This window comes from Pituophis catenifer, unplaced genomic scaffold, assembly GCF_029215685.1.
Source record: "Pituophis catenifer annectens isolate HBS135680 unplaced genomic scaffold, rPitCat1.0.hap2 SCAF_4, whole genome shotgun sequence".
Taxonomy (NCBI): domain Eukaryota; kingdom Metazoa; phylum Chordata; class Lepidosauria; order Squamata; family Colubridae; genus Pituophis; species Pituophis catenifer.
Genome location: NW_027256884.1, coordinates 90,805,593 through 90,828,020, shown reverse-complemented (window position 1 = coordinate 90,828,020; position 22,428 = coordinate 90,805,593). Strand labels below are relative to the sequence as shown.

The window sequence follows — 22,428 nt, the reverse complement described above, 5'->3', positions numbered from 1 at the left end:
TGGACTTCTGACAGGCTTTGGTTAGCAATGGTGGAAGCAGAATGTAGTACTTGAATGGTTGGAGCTTAATGATCTAGAGTAGACATCTTCCGGTTTTCAAAATCATAAGACAGTGTGGTTCGCACAGAACTAAACCAAGACTTGTTCCCTATCATTGTACAGAACAGAACAGAGAATGATGCAAGTTACAGAAACACATAAGAATTAGAGAACTGTTTAACAGTGGAACTAATTACTCAGAGTGGCAATAGGCTTCACATAACTGAGTATATTTAAACAAAGTCTGGGCAGGCATTATCTGGAGGAATTTTAATATAGTTGTTCGTTATTAAACAGAGAATCAGACTCACTAACTCTGGGTGACCACTGCTAGTTCTATAACCCTTTAAGATCCGAAAGGTACAGACGATGTATTTTTGTAAAGGAGAGAGTGAGTTAATTTGATGACATGTAGTCTTCTATGGTTAAAAAAAAAAAAAAACAATTTTAGTTTGACAAAATACTTCTTTAGATAAATTATCTTCACTAATGTAATCTGATTCTGAAGAAAAGTTTCTACCTAGCTACCAAGAATTTACAAAGCAAGGTTACTTTGCAAGCTTTTCTGAAGGTCAGGGCAATAGGAGGAATTTCCCTATGCCTTGTCCAGAAGGGGAAAATCCCTATGATTTGCAGAGTTTCAGGCTTGTAAACAATAAGGTAGTTTACAGATGTATAAATTTCTCAAGAACCGAAAGCCCGCAAGCTACTCTACAAGGAGCTGCAAGAAACTCAAACCATGGACATGGACTTTTCTAAAAGTCATTTAAAACTGTCATTCAGCTTAATTTGGAAGTTTTCAGGGGAATGATGGCATGGCATACACACTTTACACACAACCCATCCTCAGTTATATTTTTCAGAGTACAGTACACCATATCTGAGCACTATATCTGTGGTGCATAACCTGAGACTAATAGATTTTAGGTGTTCCCAGAATCCCTCCACAAGTAGTCACTGGGTTCTGAATGTTAATGAGACACAAGAACAGAACAGAAACATTTAAACGACATTTAAACGACATAGAAACACATCAGATTAATTGCATTTTATTTGTTTTATTTTCTTTGAACTTTCTATTTTTTTCTGATTTTATTTTCTTGTGGTACAACCCTTGCTTTTTTTAGAGGATTTTTGTACTCTCTTTTATAAGCTGATTAAAGACTTGTTTGGATCAAAAGGATCTATACATTTAAATAAATTGATAAATATAAATTTAAATATACCTGTTCAATAAAACTCGAAAGGCAAGTGTTAGGTTCACACATTGCATGAAGCCAAACTCTGGATTCTTGGGTTTGGGTATAGTTCTTTGTGTGTGAACTACTGCAGTGCGCTCTACATTGGCCTGTCCTTGAAGATCATTTGTAAGTTTCAATTGGTAAGAGAATGCGGCTGCATAGGTAATAAATAGCGTGTCACATATAATGCCACTACTGTGTGAGCTGCATTAGTTGCCAGTGTGTTTCAGAGTACAATTCATGGTCCTGTCATCTTTAAAGCCCTATATGGCTTGGGATTGGATTACCTAAGGGACCATCTTTTCCCAAAAGTTTCTACCAGTCCAGTCTGGTCCAGCAGGTTGGGCATGGTGCATATTCCACCAGCCAAGAAATGTCAACTGACAGGAACCAGATGATGTACCTTCTCAGCCATGGTCCCTGTTCCTTGGAACATCCTTCCTTCAGAAATTAAAATGATCCTGCCCCCGTTAGCCTTTCATAAGGCTTTAAAAACCTGGCTATGTGCCAGGATTAAGGATGCCTTTTCTTGGCTTTACTGGCAATTATTAAAAATTTTCTCAGCTATATATATTTTGTATTCTTCACCCAATCACTTGGCTGAGATAGATGGCTACAGAAATTAAATAAATAATGGCACACGAACCATGATTTGTCACTCAGCAGAATATATTACTTTATCCTTAAACAAATGGGAATTTAACCAGTAATATAGTAATCCCCTCATCACAAATCTATTCCCAATAGTTAGTTTTTAGTTGCTTTCTGAAAAATCAGTGAGAAACAATCTGATGTTGGGAAGAAGGCTGTTCCAAAGAAGGAGGAATCACAGCATAGAAAATCTGTTTCGATAACAGTCAAATGAACACAGAAACTTCCCCCTTTCCAATTACACTGGAAAAAGATGGTCCATTAGTTATTCTAAACCATGTTGGGCTTTTCAACCATGTTGGGCTTTCAGGTTTGGGAGTTACCACACCTGGAATTGCACCTGGAACAGAACTGATAAACAGCGCAACTCTCACAATAGAGGCTTTGCGTGAGAAAACCTAGAGCCGTGATGGCGAACCTATGGCACACGTGCCATAGGTGGCACGCAGAGCCCACTCTGCAGGCACACCAGCTTTTGGCCCAGCCCAGATCTATCACAATGCATGCATGCCTCCTGCTGGTCAGCTGATATCCGGGTATCTGCTGCGCATGCACGAGGTACATGGGGGGACGCACACGTGCATGTGCAGGAAGTAGGGTGCATGCATGGGGGTGCAGGTTGGCACAGGAAGCTTTCCAGACCCAAAATGGGGCAGGGGAGCCTCACGCAGCCTCCCCCATGCCCCATTTTGGCTTCCAGGTTGGTGCAGGATGCTTCCAGGTCCAAAATGGGACGCAGGGGGGAGTGGGTGCATGCACGGGGGAGGCGCATGCACAGGGGGGCATGCACAGGGGGGGCACTTGAATTGCATTTTGGGAGTTCTGGCACGTGTGTGTGCATTTGCATGCGTCTGCGCACACTTTGGGCACTCGACACCAAAAAGGTTAACCATCACTGACCTAGAGACTCCCATTACTATAAAAACCACTGCATTCTGGACTAGTCAAAGTTTTCCAGGATCTTCAATATATTTGATGGGAAAGGAAAATGCCACAATATACTTGAATCAAATTTTGGTACGTTCTATGGATAGACTGAAGAGATTTAAATGTTTGTCCTGATTAAGAGAAGGAGCTATAATTCAGGGAAGAGAAATAGCTAACTATGCTAGGAGGGAAAATTGAGTAATTGGGTAAATATTTGGATAGATCTTGCCTTAGCCTACAATTTTACAATTTTGAGTTCATTTCATTCTTATATCTCTGCTAACCTTCTACATGCTGCTACTCCCTAGATTGGTAATTAAGCCCCATCATTCCCAATCAACATACCCAATGCCCTGAGAGAGTGGGGGTGTTTATTCCAAACCATCTGGAACCACATGGTGTTATCCCTCTAATAAGATCTGACTTGAAAAAAATAAATTGAATATGAACTGTGGCTACTAAAGCATCCAATAATTTTCAGCAATTGTAGCCAGAAATGGCTCTGCAGGTCAGAAAAAGTAGGTTTACATTAAAGCAGGAATCATAAAAAAGGCCAATAAACAGAGTTGTAAATGGAGCTTTTCCAACAGTGAAGCAGAATATACCTGGTAAAGCGTGACATTTGATAAATCCTAATCTACTCATTCCCATGGAAACATTTTAAAAATGTACCTGGAGATCGTCCAGCCATGTCACTCATACAATCCCTGTAGTTTGTTGCAAGGAGTTTGTACAAGTGGGATAAGTCTGGGTTTTTTCCAGCAGCAGCCAAGGCTTCAGCTGTAGCCAAGTGCATAATGGTGTCATCGCTGACCTTCCAACCTTTTATGCTAAGTTGGTCCACGCCACCCATTTTGGCTACTTCGTTGTGAATTTTCTCGCCGCTTGTTTGGAATTCCCATTTTGCATTACAAAAGCCCAGGGCATCTCCAGCTGCACTCAACACCATGGCAGCCACATAGTTCTCCAACAGGCCAGAACACATGATGTGTTGCAACAATAAGATTAAAATCTGAAATAAAAACAAGTTAAAAAGCATACTATGATTTACCTAGACATCTCAATTGCATACATTTCAGCTGTTTTATTGTATACAGTATCTTTTTTTTACATAATTACTTGAACATTTAAAAATGATTTAGAAAAAGTGCTTAAGAACTTAAGCAAAAGATATAATCAAAGCTCCTGTATGCTGTTCACTAAAGCAGCATACAGATGCTTTGTTTAGATTTCTGCATGAATTTGAAAGAAAAATTCAAATAACCCAGTGGCGGTTATTGTTAAAGAAGGTCTTGGTTCGAGGGAGACCACTGTGCCTCAGATTGTCGGATGTGAGTCCCTCTTCGTGAGATGGGGTCATGGGGTTCAGATGGGCTTGCTGCTTGCGTACCTGGCTCCCTGCTGCGTGGCAGCAGCCCTGCCTGAGCTACTCGACGTGATAGCCGCGGTGGCAGTTGATACACCCAGGCTTATGGTCATGGGTGATTTCAACTTGCCATCCGTTGGTGAAACGTCTGGGATGGCTCGGGAGTTCATGGCTTCCATGACGGCCATGGACCTGACCCAGTTAGTTCATGGCCCCACTCACAGGGGGGGACACACTCTAGACTTGATTTTTGTCTCTGGCCAGTGGTTGAGTGATCTTGTTATAGGGGATATAGATATGGAACCCTTGTCATGGTCAGATCACTCACTCCTTCGTCTGGACCTTCGTACCGCTACACCCCGCCGCAGGGAGGCGGACCCAATTAGATGGGTCCGCCCCAGGCGCCTGATGGATCCTGATAGGTTCCAGACGGAGCTTGGGCCAATTCCTGATGATCTGGCACACGACTCAGCCGAGGACCTAGTAGCTGCCTGGGACCGGGCGGCTGGTGGGGCCTTGGATCGAGTCGTGCCTTTGCGGCCTCTGACCCGGTGTCGATCCCTCGCGGCTCCTTGGTTCACCGAGGAACTGAGGGAGATGAAACGCTGGAAAAGACACCTAGAGAGCGGTTGGAGGGCCAGTCGCGCTGAATCTGACCGAACACTGGTAAGGTCGCATATTAAGACCTACCTAGTGGCGATAAAGACGGCAAAGTTTAATTACTTTTCCGCCTCTATTGCGTCATCAGGGAATCGTCCGGCCCGCCCTGTTCAGGGTAACCCGCTCCCTGCTCCATCTGGGAGCGCGGGAGGATCCCTTGGAAGGCAGGGCGGAGGATTTCGGACAATACCTGCATGACAAAATCGCTCAGATCCGGGGGGACTTGGACTCTGACTGGGTAGATCAGGGCAGGGTGACGAGGAATAGTCTTGAGAATGTTATCTGGGAGGAGTTTGATGCTGTGACTCCCGATGATGTGGACAGGATCTTGGGGAGACTTAGTGCGGCCACATGTTTACTGGACCCGTGTCCCTCCTGGTTGGTACTGGCCTCCCGGGAGGTTACACGAGGCTGGCTCCAGGGTGTTATCAACGCTTCGTTGAGTGAGGGTTACTTCCCTGCGGCCTTGAAGGAGGCGGTGGTGAGGCCTCTCCTCAAGAAGCCGTCCCTGGATCCAGCAATATTGGCCAACTACCGTCCTGTCTCCAACCTTCGCTTCCTGGCGAAGGTTGTTGAGAGTGTGGTCGCGCGACAGTTCCCGCAATTCCTGGAGGAAACATCCTATCTGGATCCGTTCCAGTCTGGTTTCAGGCCTGGGCACAGCACGGAAACGGCATTGGTCGCGTTGGTTGATGATCTCTGGAGGGCTCGGGACAGGGGTTGCTCCTCTGTTCTGGTCCTGTTAGACCTCTCAGCGGCTTTTGATACCATCGACCATGGTATCATGCTGCACCGGTTGGAAGAGTTGGGGATGGGGGGCACCGTGTTACGGTGGTTCTCCTCCTTTCTCTCCGACCGGTCGCAGTTTGTGTTGGCAGGGGGGCAGAGGTCGACCTCGAGGCCTCTTATATGTGGAGTGCCTCAGGGGTCGGTCCTCTCGCCCCTCCTGTTCAACATTTATGTGAAGCCGCTGGGCGAGATCATCCGTGGCTTTGGGGTGAGATACCATCAGTACGCTGATGATACTCAGCTGTACATCTCCACCCCAGGCCACCCCAACGATGCCCTTGAAGTGATGTCCCAGTGCCTGGAGGCTGTACGGATCTGGATGGGGAGGAACAGGCTCAAGCTCAACCCTTCCAAGACTGAGTGGCTGTGGTTCCCGGCATCCCGATATAATCAGTTGACTCCATCACTGACTATTGGGGGCGAGTCTTTGGCCCCCACAGAGAGGGCTCGCAATCTGGGAGTCCTCCTGGATACGCAGCTGTCCTTGGAGGAACATCTGACGGCTGTAACCAGGGGGACCTTTTATCAGGTTCGCCTGATCCGCCAGTTGCGGCCCTTTCTTGATCGGGATTCCTTGTGCACAGTCACTCATGCCCTCGTAACCTCTTGCCTTGATTACTGCAATGCTCTCTACATGGGGCTCCCCTTGAGGAGCACCCGGAGGCTCCAACTGGTCCAGAACGCAGCAGCGCGGGTAGTGACGGGAGCAGCGTGGCGCTCCCATGTAACACCGCTCCTGCGTGAACTGCACTGGCTCCCGGTGGTCTTCCGGGTGCACTTCAAGGTGTTGGTTATCACCTTTAAAGCGCTCCATGGCATAGGGCCTAGCTATCTTCGAGACCGCCTACTGCCGACGACCTCCCACCGACCCATGCGCTCCCACAGAGAGGGCCTCCTCGGGGTGCCATCAGCCAAACAATGCAGGCTGGTGACCCCCAGGGGGAGGGCCTTCTCTGTGGGGGCACCTACCCTCTGGAATCAGTTGCCCCCTGAGATAAGGAGAATCCATGACCTCAGTGCCTTCCGCCGTGCCCTTAAAACTTTCTTTTTTCAACAAGCCGGGCTGGCTTAATTTCTTTTTAAGGGTTTTTTTAATTGTTCTGTTTTGCTTATCGTTTTAATTAATGGGGCCAAATCTATATATATTTTTAAATGTGTTTTAATATTTGTATCTGATGTTTTTATCTGGCTGTTCACCGCCCTGAGTCCTCAGGGAGAAGGGCGGTATACAAATTCAAAAATAAAATAAAAAATAAATAAAAAAAAACTGAAAGAAAAATGGCGGCTTTAACAAGTCAATTCATGCAGAAACCTCAAAAAGTATAGGCTGCTTTAATGAATAATATAAACATTTTGCTGTCAGGAGATGCAAAGCCTAAATAATGCTCATTCTCAGTTACTGAGGGCAGGTGTTATCCACAACCAATGGGGGGGAAATTGTATACAGTTTAATAGATATTTTCTCATGTATGAAACAAAAGTAAAAAACAAAAAGTAGCTTTTAAATAAGACCATTTAAAACAAAGAATTTATTTCAATTCTTTCTAGAGCCTGACACAGAGGTAAATCATCTCCTTTCTGCCACTTTCACGGTGGAAAAAAACCTGCTCCTTCTTTTCCAACAGTTTAGCCAATGAATGAAAAGTTCTAACACTGACTAAATACTAAAATAAGTTCCTGGTTCATTTTAACCCCATGAAAAATGAGTTGGTCCATTTAACAATCAGTTTTCCCTACTTTTGTTTGTGTTGCACACATTTAGCAACCCGCCTCCAAGCAAATTAAAAAAAAAAAAAATCCAAAGGCATAAAAGTCAATAGTACCCTAATCAATTTTGCTATATACATGGGTGATTTTTGAATATTGTGTATGTGGTGTGTTGAGAACATATATCAAATATTGTATGTTCTCAGTATGTATCTCAAATCTACTCTTGTCAGTGCTTCTAAATCAAACCCATGATGAAATTCAAGTTGCAAAACAATACCGCACTGTCAAAACAATTCTGTGTAATACACAGTATTGCAAGATATGCTAGGATTGTCCTGTTCATTGGAGGAAGGAAGATTGGTATATATATTAAACACCCTGCAGAATATTCTGGTGGTTCTCTCTTTTTTAAAAAAAACAAAAACAAAAAAAAAACACAGGCTTGCAGCAGAGGCAAGGTCATCCCAGCCCTTTTATGACTTTACGTCCCGTGCACGCTATGGAGATAGGTTAACTCAGTAACCAAGTTAAGCAAGACGTGCAGCGGAAGCTACTAAAGGAACTAACGCTCCGGAAAAAAACGGAACTCTCAATAAGCGAAGCTGTGAAGTTTATGAAAAGGCGTTGTTACCCCGGGGGGGTGGGGGGGAGAGGAGGGGAGATCGATTCAATTGTAAAGTGTTTCTGTGATAAGACACCTCGAGGCTCATCGCATTTAGCCTGCCAGTAATTTAAGCCACAAGGCAAGGGACAGTACCCCGGCTCTACAGGATTAAGCAATCGCTTCGGAGACCACAGGTGCACAATTCTCCCAGTCTCGTCGAAAGTCCCTACAGTACATTGTGGCTTTCGTTAAGCCGAATTAAAAAAAAAAAAGAAAGAAAGAAAGAAAATCAAATCGTTTTGTTTCCCCCGTTCGCCACTCCGGGTTCTTTGCTAGCAACGGCCCCGGATACCTAAACCCCAATTCCGTCCTACGGAGTCGGCAGCAACCGCCGTCCAAAGCGCCCTGTCTGGGCCGAGTCCTAGCTTGGCCTCCCCTTGTTAACAGTAACTGAGTCGGAAGGGATCTTGGAGGTCAACTAGTCCAACCCCCTGCTCACGCAGGAGACCTGTCCTAGGGGTTCGAACCGCCGAACTGCCGACCTTCTGATCGACAAAGCTCAGTGTTTTAGCCACTGGGTCACTTAGACAGCCCCATCTCCCCCTCCTTCGCGAAAAAGCTCCTGAAGGGGTAAGTGGGGCGTCAGGGATTTGGTTTTATATGCCGTTCTCTTCCGCTTTCTCTCGGCCTTTGCCGTGGGTGTTGCCTTCTGCCACAATCGCTAGCAGCAACAAACCCTTAAAAACTCCGGAGGAGGAGGAGGAGGGTGGTATATTTCCGAATACACGTGATTCTTTTATTTAATAAAAACCCCACATGATCCGAATTGCTGCGATACCCCCCCCCCCTTATTTATGAAGGACTAGGCTCCATTAAGGAAGACGCTTCAAGAGTTCGGGCAGTGCCCTGTTTATTCTATCACTCAGGAGCAGCTCCGTGGGAAAGGGGGGGGGGGGTTGGAGGCGCTCACTTCTGAATGCACAAGGCTATAAATGCTATTATCCTAACCGGAAAAACACAGCCATTCGGGAAAAGTAGTGGAGGGAACAGGACCCGTCCGGTAATCTTGGCTACGACCGGGCCCTACCTTGGGTTATTTTAAATAGTTGACTCAGCCATACTTACAACGACGCTCTGCGATCGCGGATTCGCGCCTGAAACCCGAAAAGAAAACGGACCTGAGAAGCCGCGGCGGCGACGGCGGCTAATCTAAAGTGGCGCTAAAGCAAAGCTGCAGAACTCTTGGAGAACCGAGTTTGAGGGAGAGCGCCGAAAAAGAAGTTTCTCCTGCTCAAAGGATCGTCGCTTTGCTTCACGGGAAGTTTTGTTTGGATGTCGTCTGGGTGGCAGAAAGCGAAACCCAAGTTAAAGTTGCAGTCCTATAAGCACTATATATGTAAGATTGAGAAATAGCCAAACGGATGGGGCGTTGGTGGAAAATTTCCGTTTTCCTCAGCTAAGCTGACTTCTCTGATCACCAGATCCCTCTGAGGTGTGGGAGACACATTCACCCAGCCACCCGTGCGCGCACACACGCACGCACACCCCCAGAGGTGGGTTTCAGCAGGTTCTGACTAGTTCTGGAGAACCGGTAGCAGAAATTTTGAGTACTTCAGAGAACCGATAGTAAAAATTATGACTGGCCCTACCCCCATCTATTCTCTGCCTCCCAATTCCCAGCTGATAGGGAGGAAATGGGGATTTTGCAGTAATCTTCCCCGAGCGGGGTGGGAATGGAGATTTTACAGTATCCTTCCCCTGCCACCTCCACCAAGACATGCCCACCAAGACATGCCACGCCTACCAAGACACGCCCACAGAACTGGTAGTAAAAAATTTTGAAACCCACCACTGACGCACACACTTACAAACTTTTATTGGCCACCCTATTCAGAGGAATCTACTTAGTCCTAGATAGAAAGGAGGATGGGCCACATGTTTGTTTCTGTGTTTGGTGATCAGAAAAGTCTGCTTAGCTGAGGTAAACGGTAGGTTTCCACCAACACCCAATAAAATTTATTGGCTGTGCATCTTACCATAGGGTAACTCTAGGCGGCTTACAGTTACATCTAAGCTAAAACATAAAAGATTTAAAACGAACATTAAAACCAAAGACACATGGAGAGGGGAAGAGGACAGAGGGGGGGGAGATGGGTTCTGTTATTACTCAATCAACTATATTGCGCTGTTTCCCTATTGGTGTCCCAAGCTGACTGCCAAAGCCTTGTCTTTAGCCCCTTATGAAAAGATAGGAAGTGTTTGGTGCCAACCTTACATGGGGAGGGAGACACAAGATGTTCCAGGGGGCTGGAGCAACAGCAGAAAAGACCCTCCTCCTGGGCCCTTCTCTATGAAATCCCTAGGTTTCCATAAAGGGAAGTGTTAACAGAGCAACTTTTAAGCTAAAAATTTAGTTTTATTTTTATCTAACAATATAATGATGTAACAAATACTTTTAAATCAAATGTAAACATTTAGATTAAAATTTCATTTTTAAACTAAAAACAACTGTATGTTGCACACACCTCTTCATAGAGAATGCTCTAATTAGTTTACAGTATAGATGCACACACAAAATAAAAATGGAAAATAAAATTAAATTAAACCACAAAGAAGGCAACTTCACTTTAAAGGCCTGGTCCCTTTGGCAAATAAACTGCATACTGATCACCCTCAAGTGCCAGATATACAAACCCCTCATAGCTCTTATGTCACAAGAGTGGGACAAGCTTTTGCCACAGATTTGAATAGTTTACTGATGATAAAATATTTCAGATTATCAGGCCCTAAACCATTATGGGTTTTAGGACAAATATTACCATAGTTTAAATTTGGCCTGCTAAACAACTAGTAACAACTAGTAACAACTAGTAACCAGTGCTGAACTTTCAGTACAGACATGGTTCTTTGCATAGGTTAGTGCTGTATTGAAACTCATCTGCAATTTATAGAGATTTTAAAGGTTGTCCCGTTTAGAGGATTTTGCAAACACAGGATGTGATCAAGACATGAGTGACCACTATGAAACCTGACTGGATCAGCAAAGGTTATAGCTGACAGAAATAACTGGAAATGTTCAACACCTAGGCTAAATGTCATTCTCCAGAATTTCTGCTGAACTAGCTCTCATAACCTGTACACTTTAAATCTAAGTGTATGTATGAAAGAGTGTTACTCCTCTCTGTCTCTCTCTCTTTTTTTTTTTTTTCCTTTCATAGTGGCATGAGGGTGGGGATGAGAAAAAAGAAACATTTCTCAGAGGAAACTTGCAGTTTCTCTTTTCCCTCCATTCTGCTTAATAGGGAATCCCCAAAGGTTTAGCTTTGAAAGAAACTAAACACGCCCTGGGTTACTTCAGGCTTATCTGATATATCAAAGGGAATTTCTCTAGCCTTTCTCCAGCAAGATTTCAAAGTACCCTGTGACTCTGGAAGATAGTCCAAAACACTTTGAAGAATCTAGCAGTTCTGGAAGTTGCTTCTAGTTTGGGTAGGAAACATTATACTTGGTAAGGATATCCTAACCCTAATCTCTTTTTCTAACAAATTCCTTGGAAACTTGGAAGATTCTTCTGAAGGTTCTGCTCTGGCCACCTCGGGGTTCAATAGGTTAAGGTTGTAGTTGTACTTTGTTTAGCTTATGCCTAAACCCAGCCTCTTTATATGTTTATTATGTGTCATATTTTTTTGTCTTAAAAGGGAGGAACCATACAAAGAAAGAAACTGGTATATTAATATCAGTTTTCTTTAACCAAAGGAAAAAAATCTTTAGACTAAATTTTCAGCAGAATATGGTTTGATTAAATGAGATTCCTTTCATTATGGAATGGATATTTTCAGGATTAGATCATTCATCTTTCTTGAGAAGAGGTCCAAATATGACCAGAGCTACTTTTTTAATCTATTGATTGTAGTGGATGTAATGAACATGTATATATTTATATACCATGACTGGACCAGTCCCACAAGACTTTCCACTATTCTCCTTAACAATGAGTCTAGCCAATAAAGAACACGCTTCAATCTATACATTCACATGTGAAGAATATATTTTCAAAAATGTACATTAATCACATTTTGTACAATTTAAAGTTTTAAACCTTTCCAGAAGAACAGCTGTGTTTGTTTCAGAAAAAAAATATGCAACCTTAAAACAAATGTTGCTATTGTTATGGGTTTATGAGGTTCATAGTTCATTTTATCATATCTGTGGAGCAATATCCTGAGACTAGAGTTATATGAGAATAAATTTTCATCGAGATTTGTAATGGAATAATTATACATAGTTGGAATGAGTGAATAATCATGATCGGCTGCTTTAAGAAAGTTGTTTGGTTTGTGAGTCAAAAAACATGTTTGCTTTAACGTCCTCTGTTGAATGAAGTGCTTGCTTGCTGATCCCATGATCTTTGGAGGAAAGGTTTATATCTGTGGTTGATCAACTGAATCAGTACCCTTCAGAAAAAGGAGAGGCAGTTGGGAATGTGTGATTACAATTAGCAAATAGGAGTATTTATGAAACTTTAGGCAAGACAAACTAAATGCACAGGTATACCACATTTCCCCCCAAAATAAGACCTACCATGAAAATAAGCCCTAGCCTGATTATAAGGCCTACCCCAAAAATAAACCCTAGTGAAGATCATCAGCAGCCTGGGGTTGGGGGGGAGGGTGTCCAGCACTGGAGGCAATGAGGGCATGGGGACCAATGGTGTCTGGCAGCAGCCGTAGCCTATGCAGTACAGGTGAGTTAATTACCTGTCCAAGCAGCAGGTAGTGACAGAGGCGGGGGGAGGCAGGCAATCCAGACATGCCATGGGAAAGCCGAGAGTCGGTGGGTGAGAGCGGGTTGCCGGCCACAGGAGGCTCATCTTTGTGCGGCAACACCAGCAGCAGATGGAGGCAGAGGTGCAGGGGAGAGAAGGCAGACGAACCTGATGCTCTGCGCAGGCCACAGGCAAGCCAAGAGACATAAAGACAAGCTTCCCACAGCTGGCTGCCCACTCCGGCCCACCAACTCTCTGCTTTCCCCTGGCCTGCACGGTATGTCCAGATTGCATGCCTCCACCCTGCGCCTCTGCTGCTTGGACAGGTAATCAACTTGCCTGCAATACGCAGGCAGTGGCTGCTGCAGGACACCATCAGCCCCCATGCACTTGCTGCCTTTTGTCTGCACACTGTAGGGCATGGGCCACCCAGCCAGGCTGATCACCCTGAAATCGTGTTTCTCCTAGTGCTTATTTTGGAGCCAAAAAACCTATAGATCAGGTCTTATTTTGCGGAAAACACGGTAGTATAGGTGATACCTGGCTCAATAGTAGTAACTGGGAGAGGGATCTTGGAGTCCTAGAGGGCAATCACTTAAATATAAGCCTACAGTGTGCTGCAGCTGCCAAAAAAGCTATCACAGATTTAGACTGCATTAACAGGATGGAATCAAGATCACGTGAGGTGTTAGTACCACTTAATAATGCCTTGATAAGGCATTATTGGACTACTGCATCCAGTTTTGGTCCCTACAGTGTAAAAAAGATGTGGAGACTCTAAAAAGTGTGCAGAGAAGAGCAACAAAGATGATTAGGGGACATATATCCTGGAATTGGGTATGTCTAGTTTAATGAAAAGAAGGACTAGGGTGACATGATAGCAGTGTTCCAATATCTCAGGGGCTGCCACAAAGAGGGACTCAAGCTATTATCCAAAGCATCTGAAGGCAGGACAAGAATCAATGGTTGGAAACTAATCAAGAAGAGAAGCAACATAGAATTAAGGTGGATTCCTGATAGTTAGGAATTAAGAATTAAGGAATTTCCTGACAGAACAATTAATCAGTGGAACAACTTGCCTCCAGAAGTTGTGAATTCTCCAACACTGGGAGTTTTTAAGAAGAGATTGGACAACCATGGATCTGAACTGGTATAGGGTTTCCTGCCTGAGCATGTTGGACTAGAAGACCTCTAAGGTCCCTTCCAACTTTGTTGTTCTGTTCTGTTTTTTTTTTTTTTTTACAGAAAGGAGAGCAGGAGGAGGAATATGGGTACAATAACCTCTCACATGCAGGAATTAATTGGAAGGATGTCAGATGAGCTATTCTCAGTAAGATTAATGTTGGTAGCAGGAATTACCTAGCCACTAATCTCAAATAGGAGGTATAGCTTGGGATAGAGGCCCAAAGGACTTACAGGAACAAGTTTTGAAATTCTTTTCAATAGACTCAGTCCTGTGGCTGCTGTTCTAGATTTAAACTGCTCTTTCAATAACTTGCTGACAATGTAAGTGTTAGATGTAAATGCCTTATTCTCTAATGTGTAAATAGTATATGAATGGGGTATCAGGGGTTAACTTATTCTTCACTTCTTAATGTATTCATAATTCACCACTCCCATTTATAGCTCCACCCATTGTATATATAAGGAGCCACCTACACCCTTTTCCTGGCTTCTATCTGTGAATATTCAGTGAATATAGAATGCCTATTGTAAATAAAAGGAAGTATATTTAAACCTTTAACTCTCACTAATTTTATTGAGTCTGATCCTGAAAATATTGCAACAAGCTGGTAGCAGAGGATGGTTAATTGACTCAATAAAAAACTTAAAAAATGTCTAAGAAAGATAGGCCCAACACCAGGGCCTACAGCAAAGAAATGGAAACAGAACAAGAAATAATCAACGAATCCACAAACGCAATTTCGAGAGAATCCGAAGAATATACCACTGAAGACGAAGAAATAATAGACGAAAATGATGACCAGGAGGAAATCGAAATAGAGAATAACGAACTCAGGTCAGAGATATTAAAACTATTAAAAAGCCAGAAGAATGATGAAAGCCTCATCGCGAACCTCCAAGAAATGCTGAAGAACAGCGGAGCAGCGAGAGAGAAAAACATCACTAATGAGAAGTCTAAAGACCCAAAAACAGTGAGTGATATGACTGCAGAGAAAGTCATTACGAAGAAGAAAAACAGTGATCCCGCGCGAAATTTTGAATGGCAGCCATCTTGGTTTCAACAGGCCTCCAAGGTGAGCGAAGCAGAGCCAATCAAAATGCTCAATTCAAAATTTCTGGTGCGAAAAACGTTATCAGACAACGAAAATGAAAAAGAAGATTCGAACTCCTCAGAAGAATCAGAATCAGAAAGTGAAGATGACTCAACAAAATCCCAAATAAAATCAGCAATGAAAACACTTTTTGCTGCATTTGGGCCAAAACTAAAAATTACCAAAGAGCCACCGAAGAAGCGAGCGAGCAAGCCGATACCTCAAGACCTGCCCGCTCCCATCCTGACTTCGAAAGCGACGACGCCCGAACCCAGAGAGCCTTGTCGATTCCGCCCTACACCACAGACCGAAGCAAGTGCCAACGCCCCCAAAAGAAAAAGAAGAGCAGCCGCCGTCGTCAGAACTCCCAAGGTCGAACCAGAGACCGACTCGTCTGAAGCAGAGCAGAGCGAGCCAGCCGCAATGGAGAGAACCTTCCACGACGACTCCAAAGAAGAAATGGACAACGCGCATGCGCGAAACTACGCAGACGGTCCGGGAAGACATGAACTGGCGAGAGAACCACGCAGACTCGTTGCGAGCATCCCCATGCCGTTTTGCAATTTTCTACACTTGCGAGACCACGGACTACCTCAGGTCGTAAGTAATGGACAAAATAATGTCGGAAATTTACCCAGTGACTTCCCAAAACTAAGGGTTGATGGCATTAATTTGCAAGAATGGTATCAACAGCTCCAGGTTGTCTTTATGAAGGAAAATTTACTATTTTTTATCACTAGTCCCCCAAAAAGACCTTGGACTTTAAAAATAGATTGTTTACACCATAGAGCATTTTTCTTAATAATATCTAGTGTGTCTCCTGCAATGTATCATAGCATCAAACCTAATCTGACTGTTTCAGAAATTATTCAATGCATGTTTAATTTGTTTCACAGCGATAGTGTGGCTACCACCACAAGAATGTCTAAGGATTTTTTTTCATCTAGAGTGAAACCAGGGGTTTCCATAAGTGAGCATTTAATATCTTTAAACAAAATAAGAGCTGAGCTGCATTTGAGAGGGGAGGTGATTTCAGACCAAACAATGAAAAGTGTTATTATCAACTCACTTGATTCATCATGGGACAGTTTTATGTCACATTTAGACACTATCAATCTAGGATATTTATCCATAGAAAGTCTATCCAATAAATTGATAGCAGAAGACAATTCAAGAAGAAATCGTTCTAGCAATCACACAGAACACAAACCTTATAGGAAAGTAGCTTTCCAAGAAAAATATAATGAAACATTCAAATGTCACAATTGTGGATCCAGGGAACACAATAGAAGAGATTGTCCCAAAATTTCAAAGGAAAGACATAAGTCAGAATATAGGAACAAATACAATTATAGACAGTCTTCCATAGATAGACATAGATATAGAAGCCCACCAAATTACAAAGAGAATAGAGGGGGCAGAGATAATTCAAAGGATAGAAAATCTGGTTCACTGAATGGATTAAATAAACAAGACAACACTAAAATACAGCAAAATGAGAACAATAATTGGCTTATTGATTCTGGAGCAACTAATCACACCACTAATAACAAAAATATATTGTCTTCATTTACAGAAGATAAATTTGTAATAAAGGTAGCTAACCAAGAAAAGGTTCAAGTATTAGGCAGAGGAAATGTAACCTTGCCTGGTCTAGGAAAAATAGAGGGGGTATTGTTAATACCTGAAATACCTCATAACATACTAAGTGCCATAAAACTAAGTAGAGATTCTGACATTAATATAGTTTTCTCAAAGGGAAAAGCGACTTTGGAGAAGAATAAAATAAATATAGGCACTGTGATGATTAAAGGAGGCCTACCTTATCTGATAACAAAGGAAAAATGGTTGCATAACATTGATTCAAATATGGAAGATTGTATTGAAGCAGATGATGAAAATATTAGCAACAGTGACAATGATGAATGTAAAATATCTCATGATCACGCAGATGCACACAATGAAAAAAAACCAAAAATAGGTAAACCAATTCATGATGAGTGTGCTCACATCTTACATAGGAAGTTAGGACATGCCAGTTTTCCTGTAGTACAAAAAATGACTGAACACGCAGAAGGTGTCAAAATAAAAAATTGTGAAAACTATTTGGAATGCTCAGTATGTAAATCTACAAAACTAAAAACTAGTCCCAGGCCAAGAAAATCTACTAGATCAACTAATAAAATTTTTGACTTAGTACACATGGACTTAGTTGGCCCATTAACTCCATCAATCACCTATAGAAAACGTTACTTCCTGACAATAGTAGACGATTATAGCCGTTATGGGTTTGTTTATACATTAAAACACAAAGATGAAACCTTTCAAAAATTTAAGGAATTTTACAAACGCATAGAAACACAACACAATATCAGAATAAAACAAATTATGACAGATAGGGGATGTGAATTCATGTCTAAAGAATTCTCCCAATGGTTAAAGGATAGAGGAATGCTACATTACACGTCTAGTCCATTTTCTGCGTTTCAGAACGGGATTGCAGAGAGAAAGAATTCCACATTACAAACCATGATTAGATGCACATTGGAGGATGCTGGCTTAAGCAAACAATTTTGGTCAGAAGCCTTACATTATTCAAATTACACACAAAATAGAACCTGGTCCAGTATTGTAAATAAGACACCATATGAAGTAATGTATAATAGGAAACCAAAATTAGCACACATGCACATATTTGGAGTCACTGCAGACGTACACATACCTAAGCAGTTGAGAAGAAAGGGAGAAAACGTATCCAGAAGACTCAGATTTATGGGATATGAAACTGGCACCAAAGGGTACAGATTCATTGATAATAATAACAAATTTATAGTTTCCAGAACAGCTGTGTTCCATGAACAGGCCAACTGGTCTAAATTACATCTTAATGAAATATTTCCAAATAAATGTAAAGATACAAAATCTCATGAGAAAGGGACCATAGAAAAACAGGATATCAACAAATATAAAAGCAAAACCAAAACTTGGACAAATAGCCAACACAAAATAAAGACAGACACACTAACAAAAAAAGAAGCAAGATATTTGCATGATAACAATAGCAAACCTGAAAGAGTCATTAGAAACAACAGAAATCAAATGCCAAATAAATACAGAGATTACATAATGCATATGGATGGTGAGCCAATAACACCTAATACTTATGAGGAAGTGTTAAAACTCCCTCGTGAAGAAAAAGAAAAATGGAAATTAGCTATGAAAAAAGAGATGGAAAGTTTACAAGGATTAAATGTATTTACACCTGCAATTGCACCTAAAGATAAAACAATTATTGGTACCAGGTGGATATATAAAATTAAGAACTTAGAAGGAGGCAATACTCTATATAAAGCTAGATTAGTTGCACAAGGTTATGCACAGAAATATCCGGAGGACTATACTGACACGTATTCCCCCACTGTAAGAACAGAGAGTGTCAAAACAGCTCTAGTGGTAGCATCAGCACTCAATCTTGATGTATTTCAATATGACATACAGACTGCGTATCTACACGCAAAACTAGATAAGGAAATATACGTAAGAGCACCTCACAGTCAATACACCAACAAAAATGAAATTTGGCTGTTGAACAAGAGTTTATACGGATTAAAACAATCTGGTAAAAGATGGTATGATTGTTTAGTAAAAGTACTTAAGACCATGGATTTCAACGCTACCACTGCTGATAACTGTTTCTTTGTCAAAAAGGGTGATGATCACATTGAATTTGTGTTGATTTATGTAGATGACATTTTATATATAGGAAAACACAAAGAGAGAAGAGAAACTTTTGTAAATAAGTTAAATGAACATTTCTCGTTGAAATCTCTAGGTAAAGTGAACAAATATCTTGGTGTTCAAATTAATAAGACTAGAAGGGGATTCAAACTTACTCAGAGAGATAAGATTATAGAACTTTTAAATAAATGCAATTTAAACAATGCCAAACCCTGTGATACTCCTATGCAAACTGATTTTCTTAGAAATACTGATGAATCTTCCCCTGAATTCAAGGATAACACGTTTTATAGATCAATCATAGGTTCACTTCTTTATATATCTAATTGGACTAGACCAGATATCGCCTTACCACTCAATTTATTATCCAGACACGTCAGCAAACCAACAATGTATCACTGGGAAGCTGTTAAAAGAATTTTAAGATATCTGAAAAGTACACTAGATTTTTGCTTAGTATTAGAACCTAGTGATAATAAAGAACCAAAGCTTGCATGTTATGCAGATGCGGACTGGGCTGGAGACACATCATGCAGAAAAAGTACATCTGGTTATATTTTTCTCTTAAATGACTGTCCAGTTTACTGGTATACTGGTAAACAAGAACTAGTAGCCACTTCAACGACAGAAGCGGAATATGTTTGTTTATCCAAAGCTGCAAATAACCTTGTATGGTTTAATGATTTAATTTCAGATGTTTGGAAAAAACCTGCTTTGCCTTTTGTTATGCATGAAGACAATAAAGCGGCCATTGAAATATCTAGATCTGATGCCATTGGACAAAGGTCCAGGCATATAGATATAAAATTTAAACATGTGAGGCAATTATCTCAGGATGGATTTATTAAAGCAGTGCATTGTGATACTTCAGAACAATTAGCTGACATATTGACAAAGCCTTTACCTTCTAAGCAACACAAATATTTAACATCTAAATTGTATGTCTTGTATTGTCCTGAATCAGAATGTAATTGGTGTTGTATAACGAATCGGCATTTAGAGGGGGATTTGTTAGATGTAAATGCCTTATTCTCTAATGTGTAAATAGTATATGAATGGGGTATCAGGGGTTAACTTATTCTTCACTTCTTAATGTATTCATAATTCACCACTCCCATTTATAGCTCCACCCATTGTATATATAAGGAGCCACCTACACCCTTTTCCTGGCTTCTATCTGTGAATATTCAGTGAATATAGAATGCCTATTGTAAATAAAAGGAAGTATATTTAAACCTTTAACTCTCACTAATTTTATTGAGTCTGATCCTGAAAATATTGCAACAGTAAGTTTTTCTCTCAATGCATGTGCATTGTCATACAATTATTTTCCTTGCAACTTATGGGGAAAAAACAATATTGAGTAGTGACATGAGTTAAAATACTGTAATTTCTCCCTTTCTTATTATTGTCACAAGCCCCTTATCCAGGAGCAGAGGGGCAGCCTATTGAATAACATACCCCTCTTTTGTTGTTTCCTCTTGAAATATTCTATGGTAAGAGAAAAAAAGGTCAGCAGTATAAACTATGAACCAGCAACTTCTTTATTTTTGGACATTCGTTCTATATTCTATATTTTTGAGAACTGAGAAATATTGCTACGTAGCATATGAGGAACAGATAAAGGTTAGATATTCTCAAAAACTACCAAAGAGAGAGAGAGAAATGTTCAAGCCCTAGTAGACCACTGCTAAATGTCAGAGACAGAGATTTAAATATTCTTTATGAGTCAAACTCCACTATATGCAAAATACATCACCTGAAGTTCATCTTTGGTATGATGTTTAATAATTTGTGAATGAAATTTAATCTTTCATGCCTCATTATGTCATTCAAGCCCTTGAAGCAGTTATGAACCTTAGGACAAGGCTCAAACCGGCCAAAAAAGATCATAAGAGCATTGGTTTGGATTATGTTAAACCCATCTATTCTATAATTCTGTTCTCAGGTCTGGGAAACCCATAAGCATGATGGGAGTACAAGATTGTTGACCACATATGGAGATATTCACTATCCCTAATGCTAATATACTGTATAGCCATTGTGATTAATAACTCACAATAGCCTTATTCTCTATAAATGTGTTTGATCCTTTGTCCAACTTGCTAATTACTACACCCTGTGGTAGTAAATTAACCAGGTACCATATGATCTAATATCTCTTCTAGGTGTTTAAATTTTCTACTATTCAACCTCAGAGCTTCAAGAGGAGGAACAGAACACATTCTAGCCCATTTTCCTGCAGTGTGTATCAGTTTGTACACTTAACATCATAATCACTTCAGTTACTTTTCTTTCCTTAAGCTAAAAACACTACATTTTGCAAACTTTCCTCACAGACTTTTTGGTTACTCTTTTTTGCACTTTCCCCCTTAGCTCTGCAAGATGCTTGAGAAGTACATCGGTCAGAATAGTACACAATATTCTAATTGTGGTTAGTAATAGAGTTGGTGGTGATAAGCTTCTTCTATGTGGGCTGGCTGTGGCCTCTCCCCTTTCCTATTAAACATCTGCAAATAAGGCCTCTGAAATAGGTCATTCAACAGCATGGGTTGCAGTACCATCAGTATGTTGACGATATTCAATTATACATCTCAGGCAGGCATGCCAGGCAGATGATGGCATTCAGGTGTTTATCCAGTACCTGAAGTCTGTGAAAGTCTGGGTGGAGAGGAATTAGCTTAGACTCAACTCTGGAATGCAGTGGCTTTGCTTCCTTGTTCGTCCGCCCCAGGGTGCAGTGAATTGTCATCCTCAATTTTCTATAGGGCAGCACTTCTTTCCCATGTTACATTGCTGCTCTTTGGCTTCCAGTTGCTTTCCAGGTGCAATTCAAGGTGCTGGTTATCACCATTAAAGTTTTAAATGGCATAGGGCCAGATTATCTACAGTACAGGACTGCTTCTCCTTGAGGGTAACTATCCATCCTGTCAGGGTGGGTATGGTCCATGTTCCTTCCCTTAAATATTGCCATCTGATGAGACCTAAGAGACCCACATTTTCTATGACTGTCCTGACCCTATGGAACAGTGTCTCCCTGATATTTGGAGGCCCCACCCTATTAGCCTTCTAGAAGGGTATGAAGAGGGTGTGAACACCATCAAGCATTTGGCAAGATAGAAATGACCCTAGCAAATGTAGAATGATGCTGTGGATGAGATATAAGGACTATGGAGTTCAATTGGTTATAGTTATTCTGATTTTTAATGAATTTCATTGTGAGCTGCCTAGAATTGTCATATATACAGTATAAGATACAGATTTTCTAAATGAATGAATCAACCTAGGATCAGCAGTTTGGAATGTTAGTTGACTGTTGGGAAGCACTGAACCCAGCAGAGAAGAGATCAACATAGAGTCAGCCTTGAGTCACTGTGCAACTGCAAAAGAGGTAGGACTGACCCTCCCTAAATTCCTTGGAGGTTTATCTAATTGTTCACAAGGGAACACTGCCAGACTGGGGAGATTCCTGTACTGAAGGCAGAACAAGTAGTTAGCTGGAACTCTGCGGGTCTGAGTGTTCATATCTGATATTGACTCATTGACAAGTCTTTGTCAATTATTTTGTCTAGATTTTGTCCGAGACGGAGGTTTTTTTACCCATTGTTAATATTCATTTTATATTTAAAAAGGTGTTAGCTGCTGATCACCATGTTAATGAT

The 22,428-nt window shown here is 41.5% G+C and overlaps 1 protein-coding gene across 3 annotated transcripts in view; it reads right to left on the bottom strand.

The window, feature by feature from the left end:
* ADPRH (ADP-ribosylarginine hydrolase) overlaps positions 1 to 22,428 on the bottom strand; it is a 38,663-nt gene that overhangs the window by 4,698 nt on the left and 11,537 nt on the right. For 2 of the 3 annotated variants that reach the window (XM_070942680.1, XM_070942681.1), the window contains one exon: positions 3,531 to 3,870. In XM_070942680.1, coding sequence (XP_070798781.1) covers positions 3,531 to 3,843 — 313 coding nt within the window. In that variant the 5' untranslated portion in view covers positions 3,844 to 3,870. Of the gene's footprint in view, positions 1 to 3,530; positions 3,871 to 9,112; positions 9,440 to 22,428 lie in introns of those variants that run through there. The other variant, XM_070942679.1, reaches the window with a different exon arrangement.